The sequence below is a fragment of the Symphalangus syndactylus genome, chromosome 18, assembly GCF_028878055.3.
Source record: "Symphalangus syndactylus isolate Jambi chromosome 18, NHGRI_mSymSyn1-v2.1_pri, whole genome shotgun sequence".
In the NCBI taxonomy this organism is placed as follows: Eukaryota; Metazoa; Chordata; class Mammalia; order Primates; family Hylobatidae; genus Symphalangus; species Symphalangus syndactylus.
This window is the reverse complement of record NC_072440.2, coordinates 92,788,641-92,802,493: the sequence shown is the minus strand read 5'-3', so window position 1 is coordinate 92,802,493 and position 13,853 is coordinate 92,788,641. Positions and strand designations below refer to the sequence as shown.

Below are 13,853 nucleotides of genomic sequence, written 5' to 3'. Positions count from 1 at the left end.
GTGGAGCAAGACACGTTCAGTCCCACGCTATCACACATTTAGAGCAGATGTTCCTAAAAAGGATAAACCAGGTGCTTAACATATTTTATTCCAAGGGGTAATTTTAGAAATTATTGCAATCAATGAGCTAATAATAATGGTGGTAATGATGAGGCCAAGTTATTATTACTTATTACCTTTAATCATCGACAGCAACTCAATTGGACATAATTAGAGACATCATCATAAATAACGTGGAGCAGATGGAAGATGCCGGGCTTTTCATTTCGAGGACTGAGTAGGAAGGTTAATGATGGAGGAATGGGCATAAAGAATGGGGCATTTATATCGCAAATCCATCCTGCACTTGAACCTTTCCTGTCTGAAACCCATGCAAACAGCTGAATTAGACAGATGGTATAAGCAGCCAACCCTGCACTTTCAATGTCCACTCACTCACTTTGCAATAGCCTTCTGCCCATCACTCATTGCCAGACCCCATTTCTATCCATGTGGGTTAAACAGTGGCCTTCTTTCTTTCTTTTTTTTTTTTTTCGATTTCAGTGGCAAAAGGGAAATAGAGCAATAGTCTCTCCTGATCTTCTCCCAACCTCTCTTTGAAAACATGCAAATACTTTAGTTAGCCATTTAGCATTAAGTTAAAATTTGGCATGAAATGCAGTAAGAAACATTACATTACCTTCACTCATTAACTCAGTAAAACAACTGTTTCCTATATATGGCAACTGTAGTACAGGTGCAGAGGAGTACACCCACAGGTAAGACACAGTTAGGTGTTCAAGCGGGATAACAAATTGATGTCGAAAAGGAAACCTGGGCTGTGAAGTTGTATACTTGGGGTTTAAATCCTGCAACTGCCATGTACTGAGCCATTATACTGGGCAAGTTATTTTTCTTTCCTGAGCCTCTGTTCTATTGATTGTAAGTGGCTAGCTTGTTAGCAGTGCCCTCTCTGTGGACCAAGATACTCCTGTCTTTTTCTCCATAAAAGCACCTTCTCACTAGACTTCAGCTGTGGTAATTGTCCTGTCTCACCCATAGATTTGGAGAAGGTACTGCAATGGATTATTCCTTTCTCTGCCCCTGGTACCTGGCACATACTAAGTACTCAACAAATGTTAGAGCAAATGTTTCTAGAAAGGATAAACCAGATGCTTAACATATTTTATCCCAAGGGGTAATTTTCGAAATTATTGTAATAAATGAGCTAATAATATGAGTTTTCATGTCCCTAAAGGAACTTGAAGTCTAAATGGGCAGACAAGACCAACACACACAAAGCAGAGAGCGGCACAAGAGCCGTGTCTGATGCAACAGTGACTCAGGAGGATCACTCTGACTCAGAATGGCCAAGCAAAGGTATTGGGAGGAAGTGGGATAGAACTGAGCTTTGAAGGCTGTGCTAAAATCTTTACAGACTCCCCAGGTTATCTCAAGTTCTCTCCAGGAATTAGCTTCACTTCTTTGTGCTTTGGCTCCACATCAGTTAAATAGTGATAACATTTGATCGTTAAGAACCATGTAGAGATGAAACAATTTTTCAAAGATTTTTAATTAAGTGTACTCATTGCCACTCAAAGATAAATACTATATAAATATAATAATAATCATATTGAGAAACAAAATAGTAATGATGCAAATACTCATGTACTGTTTCATGTTTGTGATCTTTGAGGGGAGTTTTTACCCAAATATCCCTAGATGAATAAATATATATGGTCTATAAATATGTCCCAAAGCAATTTTCTCCACTTGAACCTACATATACTTCACTATAGAACTGAAAACAAATTTATTTAAAACTTCTTTTATGTGGTTGTCTTTTGAAAAAAAATCAGAACTCTCATTAAAGCCAATAAGAATTTGGTATAAAAAATTAATAGCAAGATATGAACTTATAGAATCTTATCAATAATATCTTTATGATCCATTGGTTTCTTTGTGATGTGCCAAACATAACTAGGATTTATTGATGAATATGGTATTTAGGGGTATAAAAACTTTATATATGTTTTTCTTTACTCAATTAGTGAATCTTGTCTCAATTAATATTGTCATGAGATTTCATTTAGCAATGGCCAGGTATCATGGCCAAATAGATACTTTGATTTGAATTATCTGCCTAAATGTTCTAATTCTCCACTTTACTTCATGAAACTGAGGAAATTCAGCTGTAGTAAAAATCTTAAATTTGAAAAAAAAGTAAGTGTTTTGTACAAAGTTCTAGGAGTGAGACATGCAAGGGGATAAAAATATGAATAAGAAAATCCTAGTACTCACTAAGATTACATCTTAGTTGATAAATGCATTGGAAGAAAGAGAAAACTATTAAGCCAATACAAAGCACCAAAGAAATACGTGAAATAAGGGAGATAAACTAATGTTCCTATGAAATCTCCAAGAAGAGAGAGATTCTATTCAGTCAGGGAGATGACAAAGGAGCGTGGATTGGTGGGCCCCCGGGAGGCTTTGGGCCAGAAGGGTTGGAAGCGTTGTCACTGCAGAGCAAAGAGCCTGAGAAATGACACGGAATCAGGAAAACACAGAGAAAGCAATGAGCATTCCTCCACTTCTTCTCCCAGCAGAGGAATATTGAGAAATGGAATCAGAAAGATGGACTGGACCCAAATTCTTAAGGGTGTTGAATATCAGGCTAAATATTTTCAGCTTAATTTGGTAAGTCACGAGAAATCACTGAAGGTTTTGTTTTATTTTGTTTTTAAGCAAGTTAGTGGCCTACATTGATTTATTATTTATCATTATTCAATCTTTTACATTGAAATTGCTCCCTAATCCTTATCAATTCCCCCTTGGACTCTTACTACAGTACTTTTTCCCTAGTACCCCACGTCAGTGCTGCCTCCAAACAGCACCACCCCCACCAGGCTCACTGTCTCCTTCCCAACCCACAAGACATGAGTCTTAATTAGAAATATGATTGCATGGTCCCCTAGCTTAAAATCCATCAATAGGTCCCTCTCTCCCATAGAAGAATGTCCATGGCCATATGGTATATCAGGCTTGTCATCTTTAAAATTTTACCTATCTGCTTACCAGGTAACCCCCCTCAACACACATCACCTGTGGTCCCTGTGCTTTGACCTGGAATTCCTCACTGTTGCATTAAATGTCATGATTTCTCACACCCCCACACCTATGTGTAAGTAGTCTCATTGTCTGCCTGGAAAAATACTATTCACCCTTGGAAATTCAGCTCAAATGTCACCTCCTCCATGAAGCCTTCCATGATAATCCCTAGCCTTGCCCCCTCCCTCCCTTGAGTTAATACCTTCTCTTCTTCTCCATAGCTCCATTTGACTCCACTTGTCACTGTTTTGTGTGTTAATTTGTATTACCATCTTCCAGCTATATTGGGCAGCACCGTTTCTTATTGCTCTCTGTAGCCTTAATGCAGGCACTCATTACATAATGGTTGGATAAACTAATTCATATATTTTTATCACACCAACTTCCTGAAACTATCTAAGGCAGTTGAGAGGAGAGAGCTTTAGAAAAATGAACATGACAGTGATGTATTAGGTAAATTGGATGAGAGACTGCAGGCTTGGAAGGAGGGGGAGAATATGATGGATTCTGCTTTGAACATGGAAAATATGCCTTTGGCGTCCACTGCAATCAGGATCTGCTTTTGAGGCTACAAGTGATTCTGATTAGACAGGAATGGAGAATTAAGTCGTCCTTTTCACTTTCCAGGCCTAACACACCCATCTCTTTTGATAACTTCCTCCAAGATGACTCTGAATTTCTTTAGTCCTGTCTCTCTTATCCAAATATTTCCTGAACAAGAACTCAAATTGGGCAAGTTTTCAGATCCTGTATCTGAATGTGTGTGAGCTCAGGGAGAAGGAAACAAAGTGATTTGCAACCTGGCGCTGGAAGGAGAGCGACTGTCAGGGGGCCAGGGATTGTTTTTGTTATTGCTGCCTTGCTCTAAACCATGTCTGTTTATTGTTATTGTCTTGTCTCCTTACTGATGTTCAATCCATTTCCTCATCACAAGTGTGAAAGGAAACCTGGCAAAAGTTACCCGAGCAAGAGTTCCGAATCAATAATAGATTCATCCTGAGGTACAGCACGACATCTGTTAGATATTTGGAGCCGCTGTCCATCCTGCCTGGAGGGGTGCTTAAGCAGTCAGGCTCCTTTCTCCCTGGAAGACTATAAAACAGAGAGTTAAGAAGTGGCAGGAAAGTGCTAGTGATGCCTGCTTAAAAGAGCAAGTGCTATAACTTGTAGGATGAACATGTTTCAAGAGAGAAGATTGGTGTTCAAATTTAGCATGTGTTCTTGAACCCATCTTTACACAGAATTTGAGTTGTACGAGCAAAGTAACACGTATGAAACCAAAACTAGTTATGTAATGGAAATTTTCCTTTGCACAAGAAATTTGTGTATGTGTGTCTTAAGAATTTCGGCTTGTCCTTTTTTACTGCAAGCTTTAAAAATACCGTATTAAACGATTTTCAAAACCTTCACAGAAGCTCTTATTGCTTCTAGCCACAGTTGACCTGGTAGAGATTCCAATGAATTATCAGAATCTTTTTTTTCTCTTGTAATATTGAAGCTTTCAATGAGAAAATCAACACCAGAGAGAGAGAAGAGAAATTGAAAAGAAACAGAAGAGGGAGGGGAAGGGGAGAGAGGATACTGCTAGATAAATGAGATATCATACCGGAAAAGGAGATAGAGAAGTGGAAAGACAGCATAGGGGAGGAATAAAGAATGAAAAAGATAAATCAAGCAGATAAAAAATGGCCTTAGTTAAGAAAAAACTACGTATTATAAAATCCTCTTTAACTCCATGGTGAAAGAAAGCTTTAAAGCAAGGCTGCACAGTTGCAACAAAAACAACCCTTTAAAAAAATCCCACTTAGAAATTCAAAGAGGTTATCAAAGTAGATTAGCAAACTGTATACTTGGAACAACAATTTCACAATCAAAACCAAACTTAGTACTATGAAGGTACTGAGAAAAGACAGATGTAGGAAGAGAAAAGAAAAAATTGGGAGAAAGAACAACAGAAGGGTAGAGAGTAAGGGAAAGCCAGAAACGAAACAAAAGCTGGGATATTTGTTTTATGAAGTATTAATAACTCATGAAGGGTTATTTGTCATTACTGAATTCAGAAATTTATTATCCTATATTAACAAGAGACCAAAATGTCTAGGGTCATTGGCTCGGAGTGTTTTAAAAATGCACCTTCACGCAGAGGACAGTGACCCAAGTTAAAAGGCGGCCCTCATTGTGAAGGGGACGTGGATAGGGCCCTAAATCAGCCAGTTCCCACCCTCACAACCCTGCTAAGGGCCAGAGAGCTCCTCTGGGGGTGGGAGACTTTGAAGTCCAGAAAAGTTTTGGATGGGAAAGGAGGAGTGGCTATGGAAAAGAGTATGGGAATTTATTATCAGGACCTTTGGGGGGTTTCATATAAAAGCCCTAAATTAACTTAATACTTACGAAATTCTGTGCTGTCACCCACTGTCTTGACTTTATTGCTTTTGTGTTTGCTGAGCCCGTTACATATCATGCTGGATTAATCTCTGATCTTTGCAATTTCATTAAAATAACACAGGGGAAAATGTTATGCTCAAACTTCAGGATGAGACTTAAGAAAGCAGGAAAGTGGGCGTAATCACCCACTCTCCATCTAGCTAAGAGACAGGGAGCAGGCAAACATTTGAGAATTTTGTGAATCATCTAGAACATCTGCCATTAAGGAGGCTCACTTCCTTCAGAGATGCCTCCTTCCAAATCCTCCTCCTTGAGTCTTGGAGCCCAGGTGAGCTCCCTGCCCTGCAATGTACCCACCACTTACCTCAGCAGCCATGCCCGCATGCACTCCACTGGCCCACTGAGTTGCTCTCCAGGTGAACTCCTCCATCGGCTCACAGTCTCATTCTCCCTTTCTTGGGAAGCCTTTCTGACCTCCCAGGTGATGTTAGGGATCCCCTTCCCTGCCTTCCCAGAATACCCTCCCCATCCCTTCTCACAGCACATGTCCACTGCATCACACCTGCCTGTTTACCTGCCTCTCCACCCACTATAAAGCTCTTGAAGACAGTAATATGAATCCTCTTTTGCTATCTCTGCAGCACCCAGCACAGTGTCTGGCTCTCAAAATACTTTTTGAATTAATACATGAATGGGAGTTAAAATCATATCTTAACTCTAAGGTCTAATTTTTTTTCTGATTTACCATGCTGCTCAAGGTACTGTCTGCCAGTGTGGTCCAAATAGGAGTACTGTTCAAAAAGGCAGATTCCTGGACCTCAGACTCCTCCCTGTGATCTTCTTAAGCTCTAATGCATTAGTCATACCCAGCTCTAGGAGTAAAAAATAATATTTACCTTTAAGAGATCTATGAGCTTTTCCTTCATTGGGGAACATACAAATTATTGTGCTTGGCACAGGGGAGAGAATGGTGAAAATGGCAGAAAAGAAGTTTCTGGCCCTTGAGGAGCTTGCCTTCCAGCAGGTTGACAAACATTAAACCAAAAATTAGACAGGTGCTATGAGAGTGTGGAGCAAGAGCTAGCCTTCCTGAACAAGAGCAGTTTGAGCCAAATATTGGGAAATTCACAGAAATCAGCAAGGCAAAAAAGAAAAAAGTGAGAGGAAGTTTGGGAATAGAGAAGGGGCAAGTCTGTGCAAAGGCCCAGAGGCAGGAAGGAGTAGGGCATGTTTAAAGAACTGAAGGAAGGTCAGTAGGACTGAAGTCCAGAGAGAGGGGAAGAGAATGGCATGAGGCTGAAGATGAAGACTGAAAGAATATGTGCCTGGGCAACCCATGACCCCCATGACCTTAGGATATTCACAGTTAACAACTTTTCTTCTTTAAGAAGAGTATAGATACAGTAACTTCTTTATTTTCAACAGTACAGTAGACCATAACTGATAGACTTTCATTTATTTAAGGCCATATGCTGGGTTTTGTTTTTGTTTTCACTATTACAAAAAGTGCTACAATGATCTTTCTTGTCCACAGTGGTATGTTCTTAAGTAGTTGGCTAAGTTTAACTAGAAGACAGAAAATCACTGGGGGAAAAAAATCAGTAGAAACACATAAATAATCAATAAGCTAATATTAAAGGAGGGAAGATGACTTTTATGAGATGAATGAATTAGAACTATTTAGGATTTACGAATGATGTCAATCTATACTACAGTTCAGATTGGTGCTTATTATATTCTGAATCGTATTTTATGGCCCTAGCCCAGAGGAGGGATTCAAAGTACAGGTCTCCATCTCTGGCCCTGGAGAGAGCCCAGCCCTTTACCTAGATGGGGTAATATTGCACAATGGGTGAAAATTCCTACTCTGAAGTCCAGAGGGTCACTTTTATTCCTGGCTTTGCCATTTACTAGCTGTATGGCTTGAAGCGAGCGTCCTAAGCTTCAGTCTCCTCATTTACAAAAGAGGATATAAAAATATTACCTACCACTATAGGGTCATGGTGAGGATTAAATGAGATGATGTCGGTGAAGCTCATAGCAACTGCCTAACATGGGAAGCTCTCAGTAAATGATAGTTACTATTGTTGTTCACAAAGTCAAGAGAAGATAGTATGTAACAATAGTTTTCATTTCTGTAAAGTTTTCCATGATGCAGATCCTGACCTCAGCATTTTACCTGTATTAACCCATTTAATCAAACAACCATTCTATAGGTAGGTGCTATGACTACATTTTTGTAAATGAGGAAACTGAAGTCAACAAGAGCAGTTGAGAGCTCCTTCATAACAGAGCCAGAGAATGAAACCTAGGCAGTCTTACTACACTCATGGGCCAGAAATATCCACAATGCCAGACCCACATAATGTTGCAGCAGGAGGAGAACACAGAGAAAATCTAGTAAATCCCAATTTATAAATGAGAAAGTTGAGGCCCAGATCATTAAAATGACCTGCTTTGGGGTCACACACACTTAATCTGAGAAAGTCCGTGATCGTTAAGAATTTATACCTGTAATCCCAGCACTTTGGGAGGCCAAGACAGGCGGATCACGAAGTCAGGAGTTCGAGACCAGCTTAGCCAACATGATGAAACTCTATCTCTACTAAAAATACAAAAATTAGCCGGGCATGGTAGTATGAGCCTGTAATCCCAGTTACTCAGGAGGCTGAGGCAGAAGAATTGTGTAAGGCTGGGAGGCGGAGGAGGTTGCAGTGAGCCAAGATCATACCACTGCACTCCAGCCTGGGTGACAGAGTAAGACTCCATCTCAAAAAATAATAATAATACTTTGGAGTTGTAGCTGACAAATGAACTTTCATTTAGATCAAAGGCATGATGACTCTTAGACATTAAGTAGCTCTTATACAATGCTGTTGTATCATTTAAATGTATGCTAATCCCATGGATTTGATTTTTCTTTAAGTGTTCTTAAATTTAGAAATGAAGGGAATAGAGGAGAAGAGTCCTGCAAAAGAAAGTTTGAGTATTTTCAAATCCAAAAGGGTTTTTTTTTTAAGTTTCAAACATTTGGCAACAACTGGCAAAATCAGCTCTTCTCCCCTTACCCCCCGGGCTTGTTAATGTCACTTTGAACTGGACTCTTTTGTCTTTACTGTGCTTGAGCTCTACATTGTAAGCAATGAATTTCTTTTGTTTGTAAGTAAAGTATCAGCTACCATATAAATCTCCCCATTCCAAACTCTGATAAGCAGTTTATTTTTTGCCCATTTTATAATTATCTCTGGAAACTGCTTCCAATAAACTCAAAAGAGTAGCTCTAACGGAGAGTGGAAGTCCATGAACTAACACATAAAGCCATGTGTTCTGGGGTGAATGACAGAGAAGTAAAAGTTAAGAGAATTCTAATTTACACATTCCCACTGCTGAGTGACCTATTCAAGTCCTTTAACCTATCTGGATTTTGGTTTCCTGACCTATGAATGTGGCACTAAGAATCATCCTACTCACATGTGAATTACTGTGAAAATTAAGAAAATTGATGCAAAAATATCTTGCAGTATTTAAGCACATTAAGAGTGTGATATTACAGGAACCTCTTGAACCATGTTTCCCTCCGTTCTTCCCCTGGCTCAGCCTTCTCATCCTTTAAAATGCCACTCAAGTGTCATCTCCTATTGCCAAAAAGTCTTCTCTGAATCTTCTGTCCTCACACACAGCACATCACTCAATAAATATCTGGTCATATATCTGCCTCTGCCATCAGAACACAAGCTTTGCAAGATGAAGAACCTAGTCTTATATCTTATCCATTGGTTTTCGTTTGGAGTCACCAAAGGTTTTTTGAGCACCTACTCAACACTCATAGGCCTCAAAGGCTGAAAATTAAATACCTAAAACTCAGTCCCTGATGTTAAAGAATTTGTGGTTAATTGGGTGGAGCAAAAGCAGAAGCTAATCACAATATAATGTTGCAAATCCAGACCTCAATGGGGCACCTTGGGAGTAGAATGGACCCAACTCTGCCTGTATTCCAGGCTGTAAGATATTCTTCACCAGGACCTGGGGAAGGCATGCTCTAACTTTCACTCATTCACTTTCAACAGGGTTTCTAAAAGATATCAGCATCAGACCTAATCTCGTCCTTCAGAAGGAAGTTTTCTATCACCACCCACCAAGTACTAGTGATGTCCTCCAGGCATTTCCCACAAATTCCGGTGACCAAATAACTTTGGCACTGTTGACCACACACCCAGGTGGTGCTACATGTATAGGCCTCATAACAGCAGCTAATGAATCATTCCCTTTGGCTACATAAAAAGCAAAGCCAAAGTTGCCTCTGGCACCCACTTTGAGTTAGCTCAAGAGCAGCCCCAAGTTAAAGTCTTAGCTACTTCAGCCGGTGTTTCTTTACAAATTCACATTTAGAAGTAATAGTCTTCCCTTAATTCTGCAGAATGATTTACATTTTACAAAATACCTTCACATCCATCATCCTATCTGATTCTAACAACTACCACTGCAATGAATACACCAGGAGTTATTTTATGGATGAGGAAACTGAGACTAGGTAACTCAGACTAAAGCCCAAGTCTCCTGACTCCTAGTCCTCTCAAACTGTACAACACTGCAGAACAACTGCAGAGGAGACACTCAGTGCTTATATTGCCCCTATTTTTCATGAGTTAGTCAAGTCAGCCAATGTTACCTTAGACCGGATCATCATCAAAGCACAGAGCTGGGTGAGGGAGGGAAAAGCAGAGCTTCCCTGACTCTCAGAAACTCTTGGCTGGTAAGAGAAACAAAATAGGTGTGCAATCAACTACATGAAAAAATCAAGTGACGTGTGTGACATGAAAACACCTGATTTGGGGTCCCAACCCTTCTATAGTTCAGGTCTGTGTCTGGATTTACTAGACCTGTTGTGGTTTAGTGACTCATAGCTGATAGGGGCCTTAAACCTCTTATAATCCACTTATGTTATTAATACAAATGCAGAAGCAAATCCAATAAATAAAATGACTTTCCTCATTGCCCCAAAACTAGTTAATGGCAAATGTAAGATTAGAACACAAAACGCAGAACCTCACCACTCCCCAAAAGACCATTGTCAATGATTGTTTTACAACCCTGAGATGTTCGCATCCTGGCTTGTGTTTCCTTATATATAGTGTGAAGGATGTTGAAAGAAGAGTAACAGGACCCAAACCTCTTAATAAATGGATATTTCAATGTATTCTCGATATTTAGCTAGTTTACTCAGTATAATTATTTTCTGATTCCTCTATGTTGTCTTATGTTTCAATGATTCATTCTTTATTGCTTAGAATTATTCCATTAATAGATATAACACAATTTGGTTATCCATTAACCTAGTTATGGGCATTTGGTTATTTCTAGTTTTTGGATTTTGTAAATTATTCCATTATATTTCCTTTGTTAGCTTATTAGCTATAACTTTTTTGTTTTTTTTTTTCATTTCAGTGCTTGCTTGAGGGTTTAAAGCATACATATTAACTTATTACACTCTACCTTCAAGAGATATTATACCATTTCATGTATAGTAAGAGGACTTTGTAATAGTTTACTTCCATTTCTTCCTTCTTGGCCTTTGTGCTATTGTCATACATTTTACTTTTATACCTATTATAAACATCACACTATATTGTTATTATTTTTAAGCAGTCAATAATTATTTAAAGAGATTTAGATAATAGGAAAAAATCTTATGTGGTTACCATTTTATGGGATATTCATTCTTTTGTGTAGACTTCTCTTTCCATCTAGTACCATTTATCTTAGGTCTGAAGAATTTTGTTTAATGTGTCTTGTAGTGCAGGTCCACCGTGATTAAGCGTTTCAGGTTTTGCATATTTGAAAAAGTCTTTTTGGAGGGGGGTTATTTTTTAAACATATTTTTACTAGATATATAAGTCTAGGTTAACAGGTATTTCGGGGTTTTGTTTTGGTTTGTCTTTATGTTGTTCCACTGTCTTCCTGCTGATGAAGACAAGTTTCTGATAAGAAATCTGTCTAGTCTTTCTTCCTAAGTGTCTTCTGGCTGCTTTTAAGATTTTTTTTCTTTATCACTGCTTTTGAACTATGCTATTATAATATTTCTCAAGCTTGGGGTTTATTGAAAATCTTAAATAAATGGCTTTAGAGTTTCTATTACATTTGGGAAGTATTCAGCCATGATTGCTTCAAATACTTCTGTCTCCTTTCTACTTCATAGCTTCAATTACACAGATGTTCACTTCTTTGGAGTTTTCCTACAACTCACTGATACTTCATTTTACTTTTAGCCTTTTTTTTCTATTTAATTTTGGATCATTTCTATTGTTATGTCTTCATGTTCACTAATCTAGTCTTCTGTAACATCTAATCTGCAATTAACTTAATACAGTGTATTTTTACCATAGCCATTATAATTTTAACCTCTGAAAGGCTGATTTGGATCTTTGTTTTATAATTTGCATGTCTATTGAGTATAGATGCAGTTATAATAATTTATTTTATGTCTTTTTCTGGTAATTCTAAGGTCTGTGTCAGTCTGGGTCCATTTCAATTGATTTATTTTTCTCCTCATTATGAGTTCTATTTTCCTAGTTTTTTTTTTGTTGTTGTTGCATGCCTGGTGCATTTTCATTAGATGCCACACAGTGCATTTTGCTTTGTTAGGTGATGGATATTATTGTATTTCTATAGACATTCTTGATTATTGTTCTGAAACAAAATTAGTTTATTTGTCAGCCTCATGGTTCTTTCAGACCTTGCTTTTGAGACTCATTAGGTGGGACCAGAGCTGGATCTAGCTTCAGGCTATTAATTCCCACAACTGAGACAAGACTTTTTTGAGAATTCTAATCAATGCTCTGTGAGTTAAGAGGTTTTTCCAGTTTTGTTGAGGGGAACAGACTCAGTATTCTGCTGCATATTCAAGAAGGACCCTCTGCAAATCTCTGGATTATCTCTTCCTCAGGTTCTCCCTTCTTTGGTATTCTACTCTATGAACTCTACCAGCCTTGGCACCTCAGCTCTGTCTCTTCAACTCAGGGAGACCAATGGGTACTGCCTGGGTCGCCTCTGCCTGCACTGTGGCTACTTACAAGGCTCACATCATTTGTTTATTATATCTCAGAGATTACCACCCTTCATTATCTGATATCCGATTTCTTAATAATCATTGTTTCATCTATTTATCTAATTTTTATTTTTTAGTTGTTTCAAGTGGAATGGTAAATCTAGCCTGTTATTTCACCTTAACCAGAAGCAGATGACCCCAGTGCAGTTCTAAGCCTATTATTTTATTTCATTTTTTATCAATTCAGTGTTGAAAATCTTAGTTTATACAAGATGATATAAACTTCGTGAGTGGCAATTCATTGTGAATGGCAATTATAGATATACACTTTTTCTACTTAACAATAGAAAATTTCCTATAATCTTAATCCAAAACAATGGTAAACTCTATTTTATAAATATTCTTTGGTGTAATGAAGAGCTTAGATATAATGATTTATTTTATTTTTTGTGGATCAAGTTTAAATAAATAATTAATTCAAGGTTTGCACAGAAAACTTTCTTCTTCAATGTTTCAAATTTCCCTTCTGGAAAGTAGTGATTGAAAGTTTGAAACAAAGAAGTGAAATGTAACAATATCTCTGAATTTATTTTATTCAAACTGGCTTCATTAATAGCATTCTTTTCAATATGTTATAGCAATGTTGGGAAAACATAGCAACTAGGGTGACTATTTTTGAGTCTTGCTTGCCATAACAACATTTTTTGGAACCTCTTAACTTGTTGAAATATAGCATTGGTTTTCCCTGTAGTTTTAAATTATATTTGTTAAGATTGCTTAAAATATCAGTTAAGTAGCCAATTTTGTTACCCATATAACATCTTTAAAAATATTTTCCAAGTGAGATTTCTTTACAACTGAAAATGTGAATCTCATTTGTGAGTTTCTATGCCCTGTTTAATACTTTCTCTTCCAAAAACCAAAGAACTTCAGAATTGTATAGTAAATAGAAACAGTTAACTACAATCTCTGAAGAAAATATTTCCGCAATCTAGTTATTTGGTAAAATTCCTTTAAGACTAAATTTTAAAGAAACTAAAATCATTAAATTAAAAATCATTTCATGTGTTTTTAAATATATTCATGACAATTGCAGAATTTTGAAGAATTCTCAATATTTATTATATATATTTATAGTCCTTTGAAATTGTACCATTATTAATAGACTCTAAGCATTTTAGTAATTTCTATATACTTTCCAATATATTTTTGCCTTAATATATGTTGACCACCATTTTTTCTTCCTAATTCTAGGAGGAAATTAAAATCAAGGTTACATGAATTGTAATTTAGGTTAAACTTACACAACTACACAACTCCTTCATAAAATTATCTT

At 37.5% G+C, this 13,853-nt stretch overlaps 1 protein-coding gene across 11 annotated transcripts in view; it reads left to right on the top strand.

Annotated features, from left to right (window-relative positions):
• Positions 1–13,853, top strand: part of LOC134733471 (uncharacterized) — a 97,317-nt gene that overhangs the window by 28,032 nt on the left and 55,432 nt on the right. For all 11 annotated transcript variants that reach the window (XR_010116951.1, XR_010116950.1, XR_010116949.1 and 8 more), the window contains one exon: positions 1,238–1,359. Coding sequence is in view for 2 of the 11 variants with exons in the window: in XM_063622812.1 (XP_063478882.1) it covers positions 1,238–1,359 (122 nt within the window). In the remaining 9 variants the exon portion in view is untranslated. The remainder of the gene's footprint in view (positions 1–1,237; positions 1,360–13,853) is intronic.